This window comes from Stegastes partitus, unplaced genomic scaffold (genome assembly GCF_000690725.1).
Source record: "Stegastes partitus isolate 25-593 unplaced genomic scaffold, Stegastes_partitus-1.0.2 Scaffold138, whole genome shotgun sequence".
Lineage (NCBI taxonomy): Eukaryota > Metazoa > Chordata > Actinopteri > Pomacentridae > Stegastes > Stegastes partitus.
In genome coordinates, this window is record NW_007577869.1 from 1 (window position 1) to 15,016 (window position 15,016).

Here is a 15,016-nt window from a genome sequence, read left to right on the forward strand (position 1 = left end):
GATGTAGTATATAGTGGGAAAAGTGTCCTGAATGTGTTTAAAGTCAGCTTAGGAAGGTACTTCCTGAAAAAAAAGAAATATGTCGTTTTTATCATGTAGAAACAAACACTTCTGGCACAGCAGGAGCAGCGGAACCTTGACGAGGGAACCGCCCGCAGCCTGGGAGCTTAATCTTTGTTACACCTCTTGGTGCTGCATGAAAATATCGACTGAACACAGAAGCAGGTTTTAGTGCAGAAGACAGCGCAGGACTCACAGACCGGCTCGGACTTCTGTTTTACTTTGTCATGGATAATGACGCTGACTTTTACCGGGAGTTGCCGAAAGTGGTGAGTAAAGAGAGCAGCTTTAATGAGGGAATGTTTAGAAGAGACGGAATTTGAAGTTTCTAAACATGTAAAAGTGAACTCAGTTAGCGTTTGTGCTAGCTAGCGACATGCTAACGTCAGCGTTTTGAATGTCACCAGGAGCTTCATGCTCACCTGAACGGCTCTGTCAGCTTCCAAACCATCGAGAAGCTCATCCGCCGAAAACCGCAGCTCAACATTGAACACAGCATGACGGCCATCGGCAAAGGCCAGCAGAGGACTCTGGAGGAGTGCGTGTAACTCTGTCTGTCAGTCAGTCAGTGTTTTTTTTTTTAATTTTTTTATCCCAACAGTGTCTTTATTTATTCTAAAACAACCTGTTTACAGCCCCTTTACATTTTCCTCCTGTATAGCTACTAAGTAATCTTCTTACATGTAACTCTGACCTCTTGCTTTAGTCTTTCTACACCATCAAATATGCAGTAAAGCAATGTACTTATAACCTCTGGGCATATGTGTGGTATATTATAATGGTACTGATTTAACTTTCTGGGACTAAGGAGGAACATTAAAACATGTCTTGCGTGTCCACAGGTGTTTTGAAGTCTTCAAGGTTATCCACAAGTTGGTGGACACGGAGGAGGATATCCTGATGGTGAGGACGGACTCAGTTAAAAAGTGCTGCGCTTTTTCAAGTCTGTGTGTCCCTAAATATTAGCAACAGATATGTCTGTGTAGACTGTCAGTCATTCAGGCCATCCTGGACTTCTTTGTTTTTGGTTCCTGAGGATGTCTAAGCTCTCATCTAAGAGGTTTCTTCTGTTCTAACTGGCTGATGAGGAGTTCAAGGTGTATATTGTCATCCTCACATCAAAATATATGTCCACAAGCACGCGGCATGGCACAGGAAAAACAGATGAGCCACTCCCCTGCTATATGACTCAGCAGTCCATATGTATCTGAAAGATAGGGGGCACTCCCCTGAGAAAACTTAATATGGAACAGCCATCTCTAAATATAGAAGGAGGTCTATGATAGCACTTATCAGATACTAACATAGTGTTGAGATGTCTCCATAAGTAGGCTCACAGCCACTCACTGTAAGTACCAGGTCGTTAATGGATCATTTGCTGCGTAATTTGGGGATGACAATAATAGTGTATACCAGGGTTTCCCACCAGTCAGTTAGAACTGAACAAGCCTCTTGGATGAGAACTGAAACATTTTCAAGAACTAAGAAAAGAGAGATCCAGTTGCCTTATATTAATTGATCAGATTTCTATACCACTTTTCTAGGCACTCAGAGACGCTTTACACTGTCAGTTATTCATTCACACATATTCATTCTGGTGGTGGTGAGGCAGACTGACAGAGTCGTGGCTGCCATTCTGCACCTACGGCCCATCCGACCACCACCCCAAACAACATAACGACTGTGACGCAGGTTACAGGGCTGAATTGAACCGCCGACCTTCCAATCATTGACCAACTCGCTCTACCACCTGAGCCACAGCCGCAATATTGAAGCACTTTGGGATCAGCAACAAGTTGTCTTATTAAATGTATTTTCCAGGTGGCTACAGATGTTATCAGGGAGTTTGCAGCTGATGGTGTCAAATATTTAGAGCTAAGAAGCACACCAAGGGAAAAGAAAGACACAGGTAAGGATGTCAACATGGACTTCAATATTTTAATGACATGATGTGCTGTCAGGATTGTTTTACCATGTACTTACAGGTGTATTTATTCATTTTTTGTCAGGGTTGACAAAGAGGAGTTATGTTGAAACAATCATTAAAGCCATTCAGCAGTGTAAAAATGAGGGAGTAGACATTGATGTCAGGTAGGCGTCACCTTTCATTACTGCAGCGCACAACAACCACATACATGTTTTTTGGGTGAATTTCTGCTTCTGTTCATAATCAAAATTGTTCAAAATATTTTACTGTAAGAATAAAGCAACAACTTCATGGCTGTCTGCAGTAGTGAATTATCCTCTATGTCATTTACCTTGAAGGTTTCTGGTGGCGGTTGACCGCAGGAATGGGGCTGAAGTTGCCATGGAGACAGTGAAACTGGCAGAGGAGTTTATGCTCTCATCTGATGGTTTGGTGTTGGGACTCGACCTCAGTGGAGATCCAACGGTCAGTTAGGGGCTGAGGTGACAGTGCCAAATAATATTTTATTAGGTGTTTTACTAATACACAATTACACGGTGCTGGCACATTACTCGAGTATTTTTTTGTAGGTTTTCTGAAGTATTTGTTTGATACTTTTCTGTACAATTGTTTACCTATTAGTTTTTATTCATGTATCACTTTACATTTATTTAAAAAAGGTTTTTGACCAAAAGCTTTGACTCATCTAACTCATTTGTTTTAAGTAGCTGAAAAAGAAATTGCTTTGCAGACTCTTTTCAGTTGGTGGGATTTATTTTGAGTTGAAAGTTCTCATCTGGATAAATAATGGTACTGACAGGTGGAATGCTATTTAGATTTTTAAATGTATTTTTGTCCATTTTGAGGGACAACTTAAGAATTATGTTGCAGTTTTTCCCTCCTAACCCAACCACATCAATGATTATCTTTCTAGATGGAAAAGTGTGTTGTCATTTATTTTGTCATATTTCATACCTTAATATGTATGTATATATTTCATATGCTAACGTAGCTTTTATTTTAAGGTGGGCCATGGCAAATACCTACTACCTGCCCTAGAGAAGGCTAAAAACTCTGGACTGAAGTTGTCACTGCACCTTTCAGAAGTATGACCATCACATTTTTATACAATTTGACTTCAGTCACATAATGTGCAAGTACAATGTCAATACGATGAAAATCGTTTCAGGTTCCAACCCAGATGGACGAGTCAGATTTGCTGCTGAATCTTCCTCCAGACAGAATCGGTCACGGCACTTTCTTACATCCTGAAGTTGGTGGATCTCAAAGCCTTGTTGACAAAGTGGTGAACAACAACATACCTCTGGGTAAGACTCGGGTGAAATAATTAACATTGTGTGTGTGTGTAAACTTTACTATGCTGACATACTTCTATTTGCCAATCTTTTTTTTTTCTTTGTAGAGCTTTGCCTGACATCAAATGTCAAAGGACAAACTGTGCCGTGTTATTCCAAACATCACTTCAACTACTGGTACCAGTTGGGACACCCAAGTGTAATTTGTGTAAGTGTCCTCTCTACGTTCCTCACTGATCAGTACATATTTTTAACAGAACACCTTTTTGAGTTCTCTCTACTTCTAGTCATGGTTGTGCTTTTTTCTATAGAGGTACAGGATTTTAAGTTGCTGTACAAACTATGAAGCAAAAAAAAAAAAACTCCCAGAAACTGCTGGCGTTTCAGTGGGTAATAAAACTGTGCCTTAACTCAAAAATTATCTACAATTATTTCAACTTTTTGTACTAGAGGTTTTGCTACAGACAAAATGTGGGCAGTAGTTGTCTGAACATTTTGAAATGTAATAGTTAGTTGTAGATTTTTGCTTTACTTTTCCGCCGATGTAGAATTGCAGTTGTACTTAGTTGTAGCACTTGGAAGTGACCAAAACAAGATAAATAGAGTAGGAGCCAAAAATACCTCAACTTGACTATGAATCAGGTTTCAAAGACACTATTATTACACCTGACCTACCTGTTAAATGCCCCAATTTAAACCGCAGGTTTTCTGTCAAGTGAAACTACAATCTGTTAACTCAACTGATGTTCATGTTTAGCTTTTTAAAGTTAACTTTTATGGAGATGTGAGAAAATCAACAACCAGCCCTGAATGATTGTTGTTCTTTGACCATTACAGACCGATGATAAAGGAGTCTTTTGCACAGACTTGTCTCAAGAATATCAGCTGGCAGCTTCCACATTTGGTCTAAATCATGAAGACGTATGGAAGCTCTCCCAGCAGGCCATAGACTGCATCTTTGCACCGGAGGATGTGAAACAGCAGCTCAAACAGAAGTGGAAGGAGTTACATCCTCAGGTTTTCAAGTGACCTTTCCAGTGGAGCCTAAAGCTCATCATATATCTCAGGTTTTAGTTTGAGGGGGAAAAAAAAAAAGACAAATCAATTTTCCATTAACCTTTTTTTAAGTATTTATAGAAATAATGACAAACTGACCACTAAAAATACAGTGAATTGTTTGACATATGTGAAAGTAAATGACACTTGTTTAGAACATGAGGCTGAAGTGTGTTATTTCCTGCTGATTTACAGTGTCTGTGCAGTGTTACACATACGGGTGATAGAAACAAACCTGTTTTGACATGTAGAAATGCCAGTGTATCTGAGGAAAAACTGGGGAAAACAAATCTGAATTTAAAAAAATAAAAAAGGAACAAAGGATATTCACTCTTGAGGGCACATGTCTGTGTTTGCAAGTCAGTCCAAGATATCCAAAACTCTCAAAATTACACATACAGTCCTGTCACTGCAGCACGGTTCACGGTTACTCTTTCCCGTCATGCCTTTTTTCCAAACTTTCCATGCTTGTCCTTGTTCTTTTTGAATTTTCCATGTTGCATTTCCTTCTTTTTTAGTTTCCCATGCTGCGGAGCTCCATTGCTCGCTATGGCGTTTCCCCCTTCCCATTTCCTCTTCTTGTCACTGTTGGTAGAAGGACATCATTAGAAACGAGTTTCTACAACAACCAAACACCACATTCCTTCCCTCCCAAAAAAAATCCTGGTGGTCGCCTCACCTTTTGATGCTGACAATAGCCGTGTTCCCTGCTTTCTTCAACACCTGGTCCCACTCCTCATCATCTCCACGAATCCTGTATCTGAAAGTACAAAAGAAACCATTACAACTACAGTAAATATCACCCTAATTAAAAAGTAAAAATGCAGGGACAAATAATGGATGTGTACTTACTCTTCCAGGTCCATTTCCTTTACTTTCTCTACGTCCTGCTTGTGTCTCTCCTCAAACTCCTTTGCTGCTTCATTCTATCAGTGGAAAAACATCTTTTAGCAATGTGTTGATCATTTTCAAATATTACTTCGAGAAAATGTCTTAGTCAGAACATAGTGAAAAATTCTTGTCATGATGTCATAAAACTAAATTATATGTCTTTAGATTAAATACTAATATTAACCAACAGTCCAAAACAGAAACATATTAAACTGAGTATTAAATAAAAGAAAGATGATGGGCATGTTCTAGAATTTGAGAGATAAATGTAAATATTTTTGCTTCATCAATTAAATATTATCTAATTGTAGATATTTATAGTTAAACTGGCGGTAATCAAAAAAGGAATTGTCCCAGCTTTAATTAAGTGTTGCATATAATCAAGTGCACATACCAGATCTTCATTAAGGCTCCTGGCAGTTGGCTCCATGGTAACATCTTTAGTGGTTGCCATCTCTGCTTCAATTGCTTTTTCTTGGACGCTGGTGAAGACCTGACACAACGAGGGTGAACACAGTGGACGTATTAGTGCAGCTGTTTTAATAGGAGGCTGTACAACATCTTCATGCACGGCTTTTCAACTCACTTGCACAAATTTTCGGATGAGACGGTTGAAGAGGCCCATGAGCTGCGAGCTTGGGAGATCAATTTCCTTTTCTAGCGTGTCCACGGACTTGTGCTGCAATCCTATTCCCAGCAGTAACGCCTACAGAAGTCATCAGACAATCAACATCTGCGACAAAGCAGCTACAACAAAGGAGCATCTGGGACACAAAACTCTGAGGACACGTACACACTGTGCTGCCGAGAGGGAGACGTCTCCAAGCTGCTTGAGGAAGAACATGCGTGCCACAGCTGGGATCAGGTCCATGATGAGGTGATAGTCCACCATGCTCCTCGAATACAACTCCAGACGTTTGAGGTCGTACGGGCTGAAATGGGCTGCCAGCTCGGAGCGACTGAGAGCTGTTGAGGTGAGAGACGAGTCAGATTAGGTTTGGTAACAGACTGAAGAAAGCAGATCGGTGTGCAGGTGTGAGAGTCTTACTGCTTGTCTCCTCCTTCGACTTCTTGTTTTGCAAAATGTTGAGTGCCAGGCTCGGATGGAAGCTGCTGAACTGATAGGAGAGCAGAGACAGGAAGCGCCGGCGGAAATCTGAGGAAAACAACAACAAAAAAAAAAGAGTAACGCAGGAGTGTAATGGGAATAAACAAACCAGGTCTCCTGAGGTGTTGCAGGCAGCTTCACCTTTCCAGAAGGCAGAGAGCCACTGGCTCTGCTCTGGGGCTTCATCTGTATTCAGCTCCTTCAGCATCACACACGAGTGCTCTCCTGTCAGGTCATTCTAGATACAACCACAAACATCGATTGTTACAGAATCTGACAGCAGCAAAATACATAAATACAAACATAAAAGAACACACACAAAAGCTACTGAATGATTTTACTTACAGGGGTTTGTCTTAAGTAGACTGGTGTATAACCTGCTTTCTTCCAGAACCTGTCAGATTGCAAACAGTTTTTGACATTTTTAATTTTGCAAACAAACATAAAGCAATTGAAAAGCTGCTCTCTGTTCAACTCACTTGAGCAGCTGTGCAGTAAGGCCATAAGAAACTCCTAAATAGTCCAGTCTCTCTGCTCTCCTCTCGCTCAGCTTCAGCAGTAGAGGAGGGAGCTCTTTCCGAGGAGTGACCACCTCCTCCAGCAGACTGACAGCCTGCACAACACACCACAACAACAGAGTTTCCGACAGAGATCTGTGTTTACTTGGCAACGAGCTGAATTCCTACTCTAGTTACACTTCAAGTGAGGAAATAATGTCAATCAGATGTTGCTGAAAACAGTTTATGTCTTACCTCACTGCTGATGGAAGTGATTTCATTGTGGTTTGACTTTGTGCTCTCATCCATGGTGGGAAACTTGCCCTCGTAGTACATCTGGAGCAGCTGGAGCGCTCTGGAGCCATAACCCATCTGTTGGACAGGTTGAAAAAGTACATATGATGCAACTCCACCAAAAGCTCCAGGGCCTTTCATTTCCCAAGAACTAACGTCCAGAAACTTTGTCACGGCTAAACGTTTCTCTGGAACATGTAATTTCCTGAGCAGGGACAAAGCTCTGTGAAGGTAAACTGGTCAGCTGATGTATCAAAAGCTCATTTTTTTATTGTTTTTAAGATTATTTTTTACTATTATTTTTACTATTTTTATTACTATGTATTGTTATCTGTACTACTATTTATTCCTAATCATTATTATTGCTGTCGTTAAAAATGCATTTCAAAACAATAGTGCAGAAACTCATCAGTGAACAACAAGCACTACAAGCCCTGTTAAAAGTCCCCAAAGTCAATCAGATTCTTTTAAGGTGTAAAACTTTTCCACAAAACTTAATCTAGACTCTGGTTCTTCCAGTGGAAACATTGGTAGAGTTCCCTAAATACATTCCTAATCTCGGGGAAAGCGCTCGCAGTGCAAACATACCTACACAGTACATCTATATAAAGTAAAAACAAGAGCAAACACCCTGAGGCCTTTACGTGTTCTTACCCCTTGGTAGTCTGGATTGACAGCTATTCGCACCACTCTGCCTCCAGAGAGGCTGCCAAACTCTGGGTCTTGGAACTGCAATAAGAGGAGCAAAGAATTCCTCATTACATTGCAGAGACATGAGCTGTAATGTTTCTGTGGAAAGCTGTGTGTACCTGTTCTGACACAGTCCAGGGGATGAGGTCACCTGAGGCCTTCTTCCCTCTGGACAGACTGTTGAGGATGGACTGTCTTGATATTTCCCCCTCAAGACACACCTGAGGAACCAGAGGAACAAACTCATGCATGAGTCAAACCAAAGAGCTGGTTTGTCGCAAAAAACACAGTCAGACTCAAAGTGATGAGGCTGGACAATATGTGTGTTTGTGATTTAAATGATTGACAGAAACAAAGAAGTGGCTCATTTAGCGTGAGTGAAGATGTCATATTTAACCGATTTCTTTCAAATTAAAAAACAATAGCAACAATTTAACAATGACTTAATGGCGTCTTCGAGTACCTGCACCACAGCGAGAACCTCAGGCAGCAAGTTCTGTGTGGGAGGAACGGGCGGTAGCAGGCAGAAAAGGTGGTGGGCCGGAGCATCGGACAACATCTGCAGGTCATTGGGAGAATTCTGGAGCCAAAGAAAACAGTGATTCAGCAAACAGACATAAAGAAGACACACAACACTGTGTGTATGACATATTGCTCCCTGTGGGGGGGAAAAAAAAGGCGAAGTGAACATAAACTAAGATCACCTTGTAGTGTGATGCCACGTAAAGAGCCATCAACCTTTGCAGAAAAGCCTCAGATGCTTTGTGGTAGCAGAACAGTGTGTCTCTGTTGACATAATACCTAAACAGTGCAAGTTAAGGACGAAACCAAGACTCAAGTATTGAATGTGGGAGAGTGTCAGAAAAATAACCATTATATTTATTACCGTTAAGAGCTTGAGCCGCTGCAGTTAAAACCTATTTGGATCTGATAGAATTCAGATGCTGGGGCAATCACCAGGGTCAGTAATATCTGAAATATTTATGTGTTTTTTGAAAGCTATATTGACTTTCATCCATTTTTCAAAGGGTTTGGATCAAAGATTTTGAATCAGTGTAGCTGTACATTTAATTTTAATCTTGTTTTCAATGAATACAGGTTGGTCAACCTCAATCTGAATGATAATCATTTAAGTTCAAGCAAAACTATGAAGGTGTTTTGGGTTGCAGCATCGGATATGTGCAGATTTGCTGATTTTTGTTGTGTTATTTGACAATAAAGTTTTGGAATATTGGTTGCCCTAAATGTGAGATGTGGTGGAATTTCTAACAGACAGCATTTAGTGTTCTGATGTTTTATAGATCAAAAAAAAAGCATTTAAGAAAAACAAACTTTGATTGAGCCAGTGTTGGTGTTTGTACACTCGCTCACCACCTAAACCACACGTGCAGCAGTGGATCCTGGGTAACTATTAGGCTACCATTGGAAAGAAAAAGAGGCATGAACAAAATGAAGGATACAGATCACAGGTCTGTGGAAGCGGGCAGCCAGAGATGAGCCTGGGAATGTTGAGACAGTCGAGACAGAGCAGCTCATTGAGCCACTTCTCCACAGCGTCTCCTGGAGCGTATCGAATGGACTCGTGCAGAGAAACCTCGTGGAGGGTGCGAGCTGTGCAGAGAGAGGGAAGCAGTCAGATGACAGAGAGACACTGAGCAGGCACATCGTAAGAGTGAGATACCGACCTGCTGCTAGTCTGGCGGTGTTGGTGGTCCTGTTCTCTGCTGACGTGCTCTGCTGACTGTCTGCACTCTGCTGCCTCAGCTGCTGGATCAGTTTGAGGGAAAGAGAGCGTCCAGTGCCTTCATATCTGCACACAACAAGAGAAACAGTGATCACAGCTAAAGGCCGGGACTTGCTGAATCTTAATATTGTAAAGCAATGGTTATAGTAAATAACATCATAAACAATGAGTAAAGTCGTTATATCTAAGTCATTTAAACTCAAGAATGAAATATTTTCATGGAAAAACATTCTAAATATGTAACTTTGACAGACAGATTATTTTTTTAGGGGTTTAATTAGTGACCAGAGATGGACTTCAAGCAAAAAAGTTAAAAACCTACTAGTTTCAAGTTGTCAAGTGAGAGTAGTTTCTAGTTTTCTTAGTCTTTAATTGGGGTTGACTGAATATCTATAATAGCTAAAATAGGAATACAGCAGCAAACACAGAAGCTGAGCTGCCACAGGCATATATATGTGATTTTTACACAATTCCATGTACCAAACAAAGTCACAAAATCTGCTCATTGTTCCATAAAGACAAGCATACTTTACTGGAGAACGACAAATGATATTTATTACACTTTTTAACTTCTTGATTATTACATCCATGTTACTCTACATAGTTTCTCCAAATGTCCTCGTGTGCAACAGTTTTCACACAAAACGTACATGATGATAGAACTATCACTCTCACTACTGACCCGTTGATGGTGGAAGCCATGAAAACCAGGTAAGGCCCCAGCAGCTTCTTAACTAGAGGCAGAGGGATGGCTGCAGCCTCATCGATGACCAGCAGCTCAGCCTGACCCAGCTTCACTGCATCACCTGGGTGGATGTACTGTTGGTAGAGGTCACGTGTTATTTCACTTTGTACTGTAAATGACAGGAAGTAAAGACGAGCGTTCTGGTCTTATTTACTTGAATCGTCTGCCGATGCTCTTTGAAGATGTTCACCCGCACCACGGCTTTGTTGAACTCTGGATTCAAAGACTGGATGATTTCATAGTCGAGATGCTCCTACAAACGCAAACGGCAACATGAAGCGATTCGTGCTCACAGCATGAACATAACATCGCAGAAGATGCTAACACGGTCTACCTGATACTGCAGGGCATCGAAGCCTTTGAAGATGAATTCAAACATGGTGTGAAGGTTGTCTGGGCTCGGTGAGGTTACAAAGATATTGGAGTAGCTGTGAATAAAAAGTCAGGCAGTGATTGGTGATGATGGACAAAACAACACAGGAGACAAAACTGATACTTTTACGACATCAGAAAACTAATCTATACCCAAAAGCCACAGCTCCAGCAACAGCCAGCCCCAGAGCTGCAGACTTTCCTCGACCACGGGCAGCAGTCAGAGCCACGGTGCTCCTCAGGGTCTTCTCTGAGATTGCTTCAATAAACTTCAGCACTGCTTTAGCCTACAGGGACAGCACAGGCCTTCAGAATGACAACTAGGATGCCAAGTGATGTGTCATTTATTAGACACTCTTATGAACGTCAAATTATAAAATCCAGGGGACTTGAAATCAGAAATGCATTCATAAAATGTGTGGCGAATGTTGTCTGTTGCTTTGAAGAGGTCATGACCTGGTCCATGGTCCTGCAGGAATCCACCAACACTCCGACTGGCTGAGTGTCCTGAAGGGACTCCTTCAGGTCCTTCAGCTCCTGTTCTCGAGGAGACAAACCGTCCTCCTGAAGGGGATGTCACACTGGTTAGAAGGGAGCTACTCGCCCACAAGCAAGCCAACTTTTCTTTTTTTTTTTTTTTAAACACACACCACAATTAATTGGAAAAAAAAGTAGTCAGAAAGTCAGAATAATGAGTTATCAAATTAAATGTGCACTTATTGGGCTGATAGTTTACATGATAACTGCACATTTTTAAAATCAATTGGAATGTGGCGGAGAGAAAAACTAAGTGAATATTTGATCCGGTTCATATGTGGTCACTTTTGTTTGTTTGTTTGTTTGTTTGTTTGTTTGTATGTATGTATGTATGTATGTATGTATGTATTTATTTATTTATTTATTACAAACAAGCTGTGAATATTCCTTTTTGCTTTTTTTGTTGTTGTGGTGTATTTGCACAGATTATAGTTGCAAATAGCAAATATTGTTCTTGTCAAAAATCAGCTACTTTTAAGCAAATGTCATAAAAGACCAGAAAATATCCCAGAATCCATAGCACCTTCTTCAGATTGCTTGTTTGTTTTTTTTTTAACCACAGTCCAAGAACCAATAATATTCCATTTAAAATGACAGAAAACACAGAAGCAGAAACTTTTCATAACCTTAATTTTCTCATTATTTTGATTTAGACTAACTGTCCATGATAAAATTTATTGTCAGTCAATTTCGTGTTGATTAGCTGAGCAGTTAAATGACTAATTGCTTTCTACTCTAACACAGGTACCTGAGTCTTTGGAGGGACTGGCTTGATGTTTGCCATGTGGCTGGAGATTGGCAGGATGTTGAGTTGGTCGTCAATAGCAACACAGTTTTTGCAGGATGCAAGAGACAGAATGAACCTAAAAAAACACACATTTAATATTAAAAATTCAATTTCAAAATTTCATTCCATTGAACACAATGCTCCAAACTCCATGAAGGCCTGAGAAGCACCAACCTCTCATTGAACCTTCCCACCACATCCTGATGAGCCTCAGTCCTGTAGCGAGAGTGAACGTCCTGGAAGAGAACAAAGTCCATTGGTTCCTGTGTCACCTGACAACATGAGTCTGATGTGTGGAGATAAGAGTGAAGACCTACCATTGTCATAGTGTAGAGCTGCTTGAGAGAGTTCATTGTCCTCAGCAGGATGACCACTATACCACCTCCCTCTACGGTCTCTATAGTTCTTGCTAACAGGTTGGGAGTGAGAGCTTCAAAATCCTGTGTGACAAGTGACAGAAGCAAAAATCTACAGCTTTAGTTGCCTCTTTTTCAATTGTGACCCCATCACATTTACTAATGTTGTGTTATGTGTTGTGAGTCCTCCTCTCAGGTTGCATATGACCTGTAAGTAAGTTGAGAAAAGACTGATGCCAGAATTTAAGGAAACATAAAATAAATAGCAGTTTGTATGGAAAACTTATTTTGCATTCTGATAAATTTCTTGTTATCTCTCAGATTAATCTTAGATCCGACTTGTCTACAGGACTTTTCCAACACAACATTTTTTGAGGACACACACACATACACACATACATATATATAAATGTGTGTGTGTGTGTGTGTGTGTGTGTGCACAAAAGACACTCTTGTTTACAAAATAGTCAGAAATAACAGGAACCTGCATATATCAACACATTGCCACTCATTGCTGGTACTGTATGTTAACAGATTGTGCTTACTGTCATGCATAATCACCCCTCTAAGGCCCATTTGGAGCCAAGAAAAACCCTGGTACACAGGCAGAGATCATACAAAAGATATACTTTTGTACTGACTGTGACATTTTATATGCATACACTCTCTTCACCGCTTACCTGTAAGACACACATGCCGAAGGTGTTTCCCAGGATCTTGTGCGTCTCGTTGTAGTAACAGTAGCGGATGTTGGTCGCAGCTATGAAGAGCTCAAACGGGTCGTCCTGATTCAGATTCAGTGTGCCAGTTTTAATCTTCTTCTGCAGCTGTCTCATGCGCTTCTTCCGATTGCTGTTTCAGACACATTTTAAAAATGATATAAACTTTTTGATTTTCTGTTGCGCAATAAAGCAGAAACATAACCATAAAGGCAACTTTGCAAGTGAAATCAGAAAACTCTGGAGTCTTATATAGCTTTGGAAAAAATGATTAAACCACTATGAACTCTGGTTACCAGTGGCTCTCTCACTGTATCCCTTCTTAAAATGCACCAAGATGGTTGTCATCTTATCATTTCACATTTCTCTTCTTTTGGGCATTTATGAATGATAATTTAACTTAGATCATCTAGACCATCAACTTTCTCCTGAATTTGACATTTTTACAGTTTCAATAAATCATATCGTAAACATAATTTACTGCATGTACTGAATAATTATATTGTAGTTTTTCATGTCTTTTTAGAAGATGCTCTAAAATTCAAACAAAATGATCACTGCTGAAGGTCTGTTGTGTCGAATTTGTACAGAAAACAGCAGGGTTGTCTCATAAGCATTTCCAAAAGAGTAGAAGAAATCTTACCTCAGTTTGCAATGTAAGTAAATACAAAATACATGAATGCACAAGCATATCTTCCTCCTCTTTTCTTATGCAATAAGAGACATTTACCTGCTGAATCCTAGGTCTTTTTTGTAGCACCACAGCACAGAGGGTCGAGCTTTGACTGCAGCTTTAGACAACATGTGATGGAGGATGACAACCTGAATCAGAGACACATTTAAATGTTTAAAGTTAAAGCAAGGCTATCGAAGCGAACACATATTATTTGCTTTAGTTAAAAAGTGGGTGATGGGTTTACCTGATCTCTCCCACGATCTCCCACCACCACAAACATGGTCCGATGCTGCAAAGCGATTCCATTCTCTATCTGGACCCGGATCCTATTGTCTACCTTCTTGCGGACGGTTGCCATTGTCTTTCTGTTACTGAAAGATATCAGAAAACTTGTCTGAACCAGCACAATAACACACAGAAGCAAATGTGAGTAATAAGTGCGACATAAACGATGCAGTTACACCCGCACAGCGCTGTCAGGGGAGCTAACTCACAAACACAACAACTGACAGTGACTTGGGCACAACACGACAAAGAAAAACTGCAAAATGAAAAATGCAAATGTTCCGGTTACCTTCTGTTGCCAGTAAACGGTGTAGCATTCAATCTTCGCGAACCCCAACAAGTTAAGTGCTGAGTTTACACGCCGGCCATCACGCTGTTGATACACTCACGTGGAGACTGCAGTTCATGGAGGACCCCTGTGTGACGTCATCACAGTGCGACAGTCTGCAAAAAAAAGTTTCTCGCATGCTTACCTGTGTGCTCTCTGACTCCCCAAAGTGTATAACGGAAACCATTAATGAGAGCTAAGAGAATAAGGATCAGAAGCTACTTTGTTGTCAGATTCATTGTTTTGCTCATCTTAAGCCAAGATTAAAAACAACTCAAACCTACTAAATTTGAATATTTTCTACTAGGTTTAGAACTGTTGTAAACAAATGAAATAAAAGTAAACTGCGACGGGCATTTTTCTTTATTCTATATCACTTTGTAGATCAATTAAGCAAGTAATACATAAATAAATAAAAGAGTTAACAGATGGTTAAAGTCAGATGCAGGTCTTTACTTCCACAGGTAAACTAATGGAGATGGTGGTTAGGAGGATGTTTTAGGAGCCCAGAGAATTAAAATCATTCGCCACTGTTACTGATTTGTGACAAAATACACAACATGTATTACTTTGATCGAGCATATTCCAAAACAGCTTCCTTTTCAGCTGTTGACTCTTATTAAAGCAAGGCGTTTCAACTGTTTGGTTA

General features: G+C 40.4%; 2 protein-coding genes across 2 annotated transcripts; one reads left to right on the forward strand and one right to left on the reverse strand.

The window, feature by feature from the left end:
* Positions 1-213: 213 nt before the first annotated feature.
* On the forward strand, positions 214-4,495 carry mapda (N6-Methyl-AMP deaminase). Its single transcript, XM_008278916.1, has 10 exons — positions 214-329; positions 468-598; positions 903-963; positions 1,882-1,969; positions 2,070-2,151; positions 2,326-2,452; positions 2,992-3,072; positions 3,156-3,294; positions 3,390-3,490; positions 4,120-4,495. The coding sequence occupies exons 1-10, from the start codon at positions 288-290 to the stop codon at positions 4,309-4,311; spliced, it is 1,044 nt and encodes a 347-aa protein (XP_008277138.1). The 5' UTR covers positions 214-287; the 3' UTR covers positions 4,312-4,495.
* On the reverse strand, positions 4,395-14,435 carry nat10 (N-acetyltransferase 10). The gene is made up of 29 exons (XM_008278915.1): positions 14,329-14,435; positions 13,999-14,125; positions 13,809-13,900; positions 13,040-13,211; positions 12,321-12,443; positions 12,178-12,239; positions 11,965-12,079; positions 11,136-11,243; positions 10,833-10,966; positions 10,642-10,735; positions 10,462-10,560; positions 10,245-10,381; positions 9,504-9,628; positions 9,279-9,429; positions 8,523-8,619; positions 8,282-8,398; positions 7,938-8,039; positions 7,783-7,857; positions 7,090-7,206; positions 6,817-6,950; positions 6,683-6,731; positions 6,479-6,575; positions 6,278-6,385; positions 6,023-6,195; positions 5,816-5,935; positions 5,624-5,722; positions 5,191-5,264; positions 5,018-5,098; positions 4,395-4,923 (listed from the first exon to the last, which is right to left on the reverse strand). Exons 2-29 carry the CDS (start codon positions 14,110-14,112, stop codon positions 4,779-4,781), a joined length of 3,114 nt encoding a protein of 1,037 aa, XP_008277137.1. The 5' UTR covers positions 14,113-14,125; positions 14,329-14,435; the 3' UTR covers positions 4,395-4,778.
* Between the last annotated feature and the right edge of the window lie 581 nt (positions 14,436-15,016).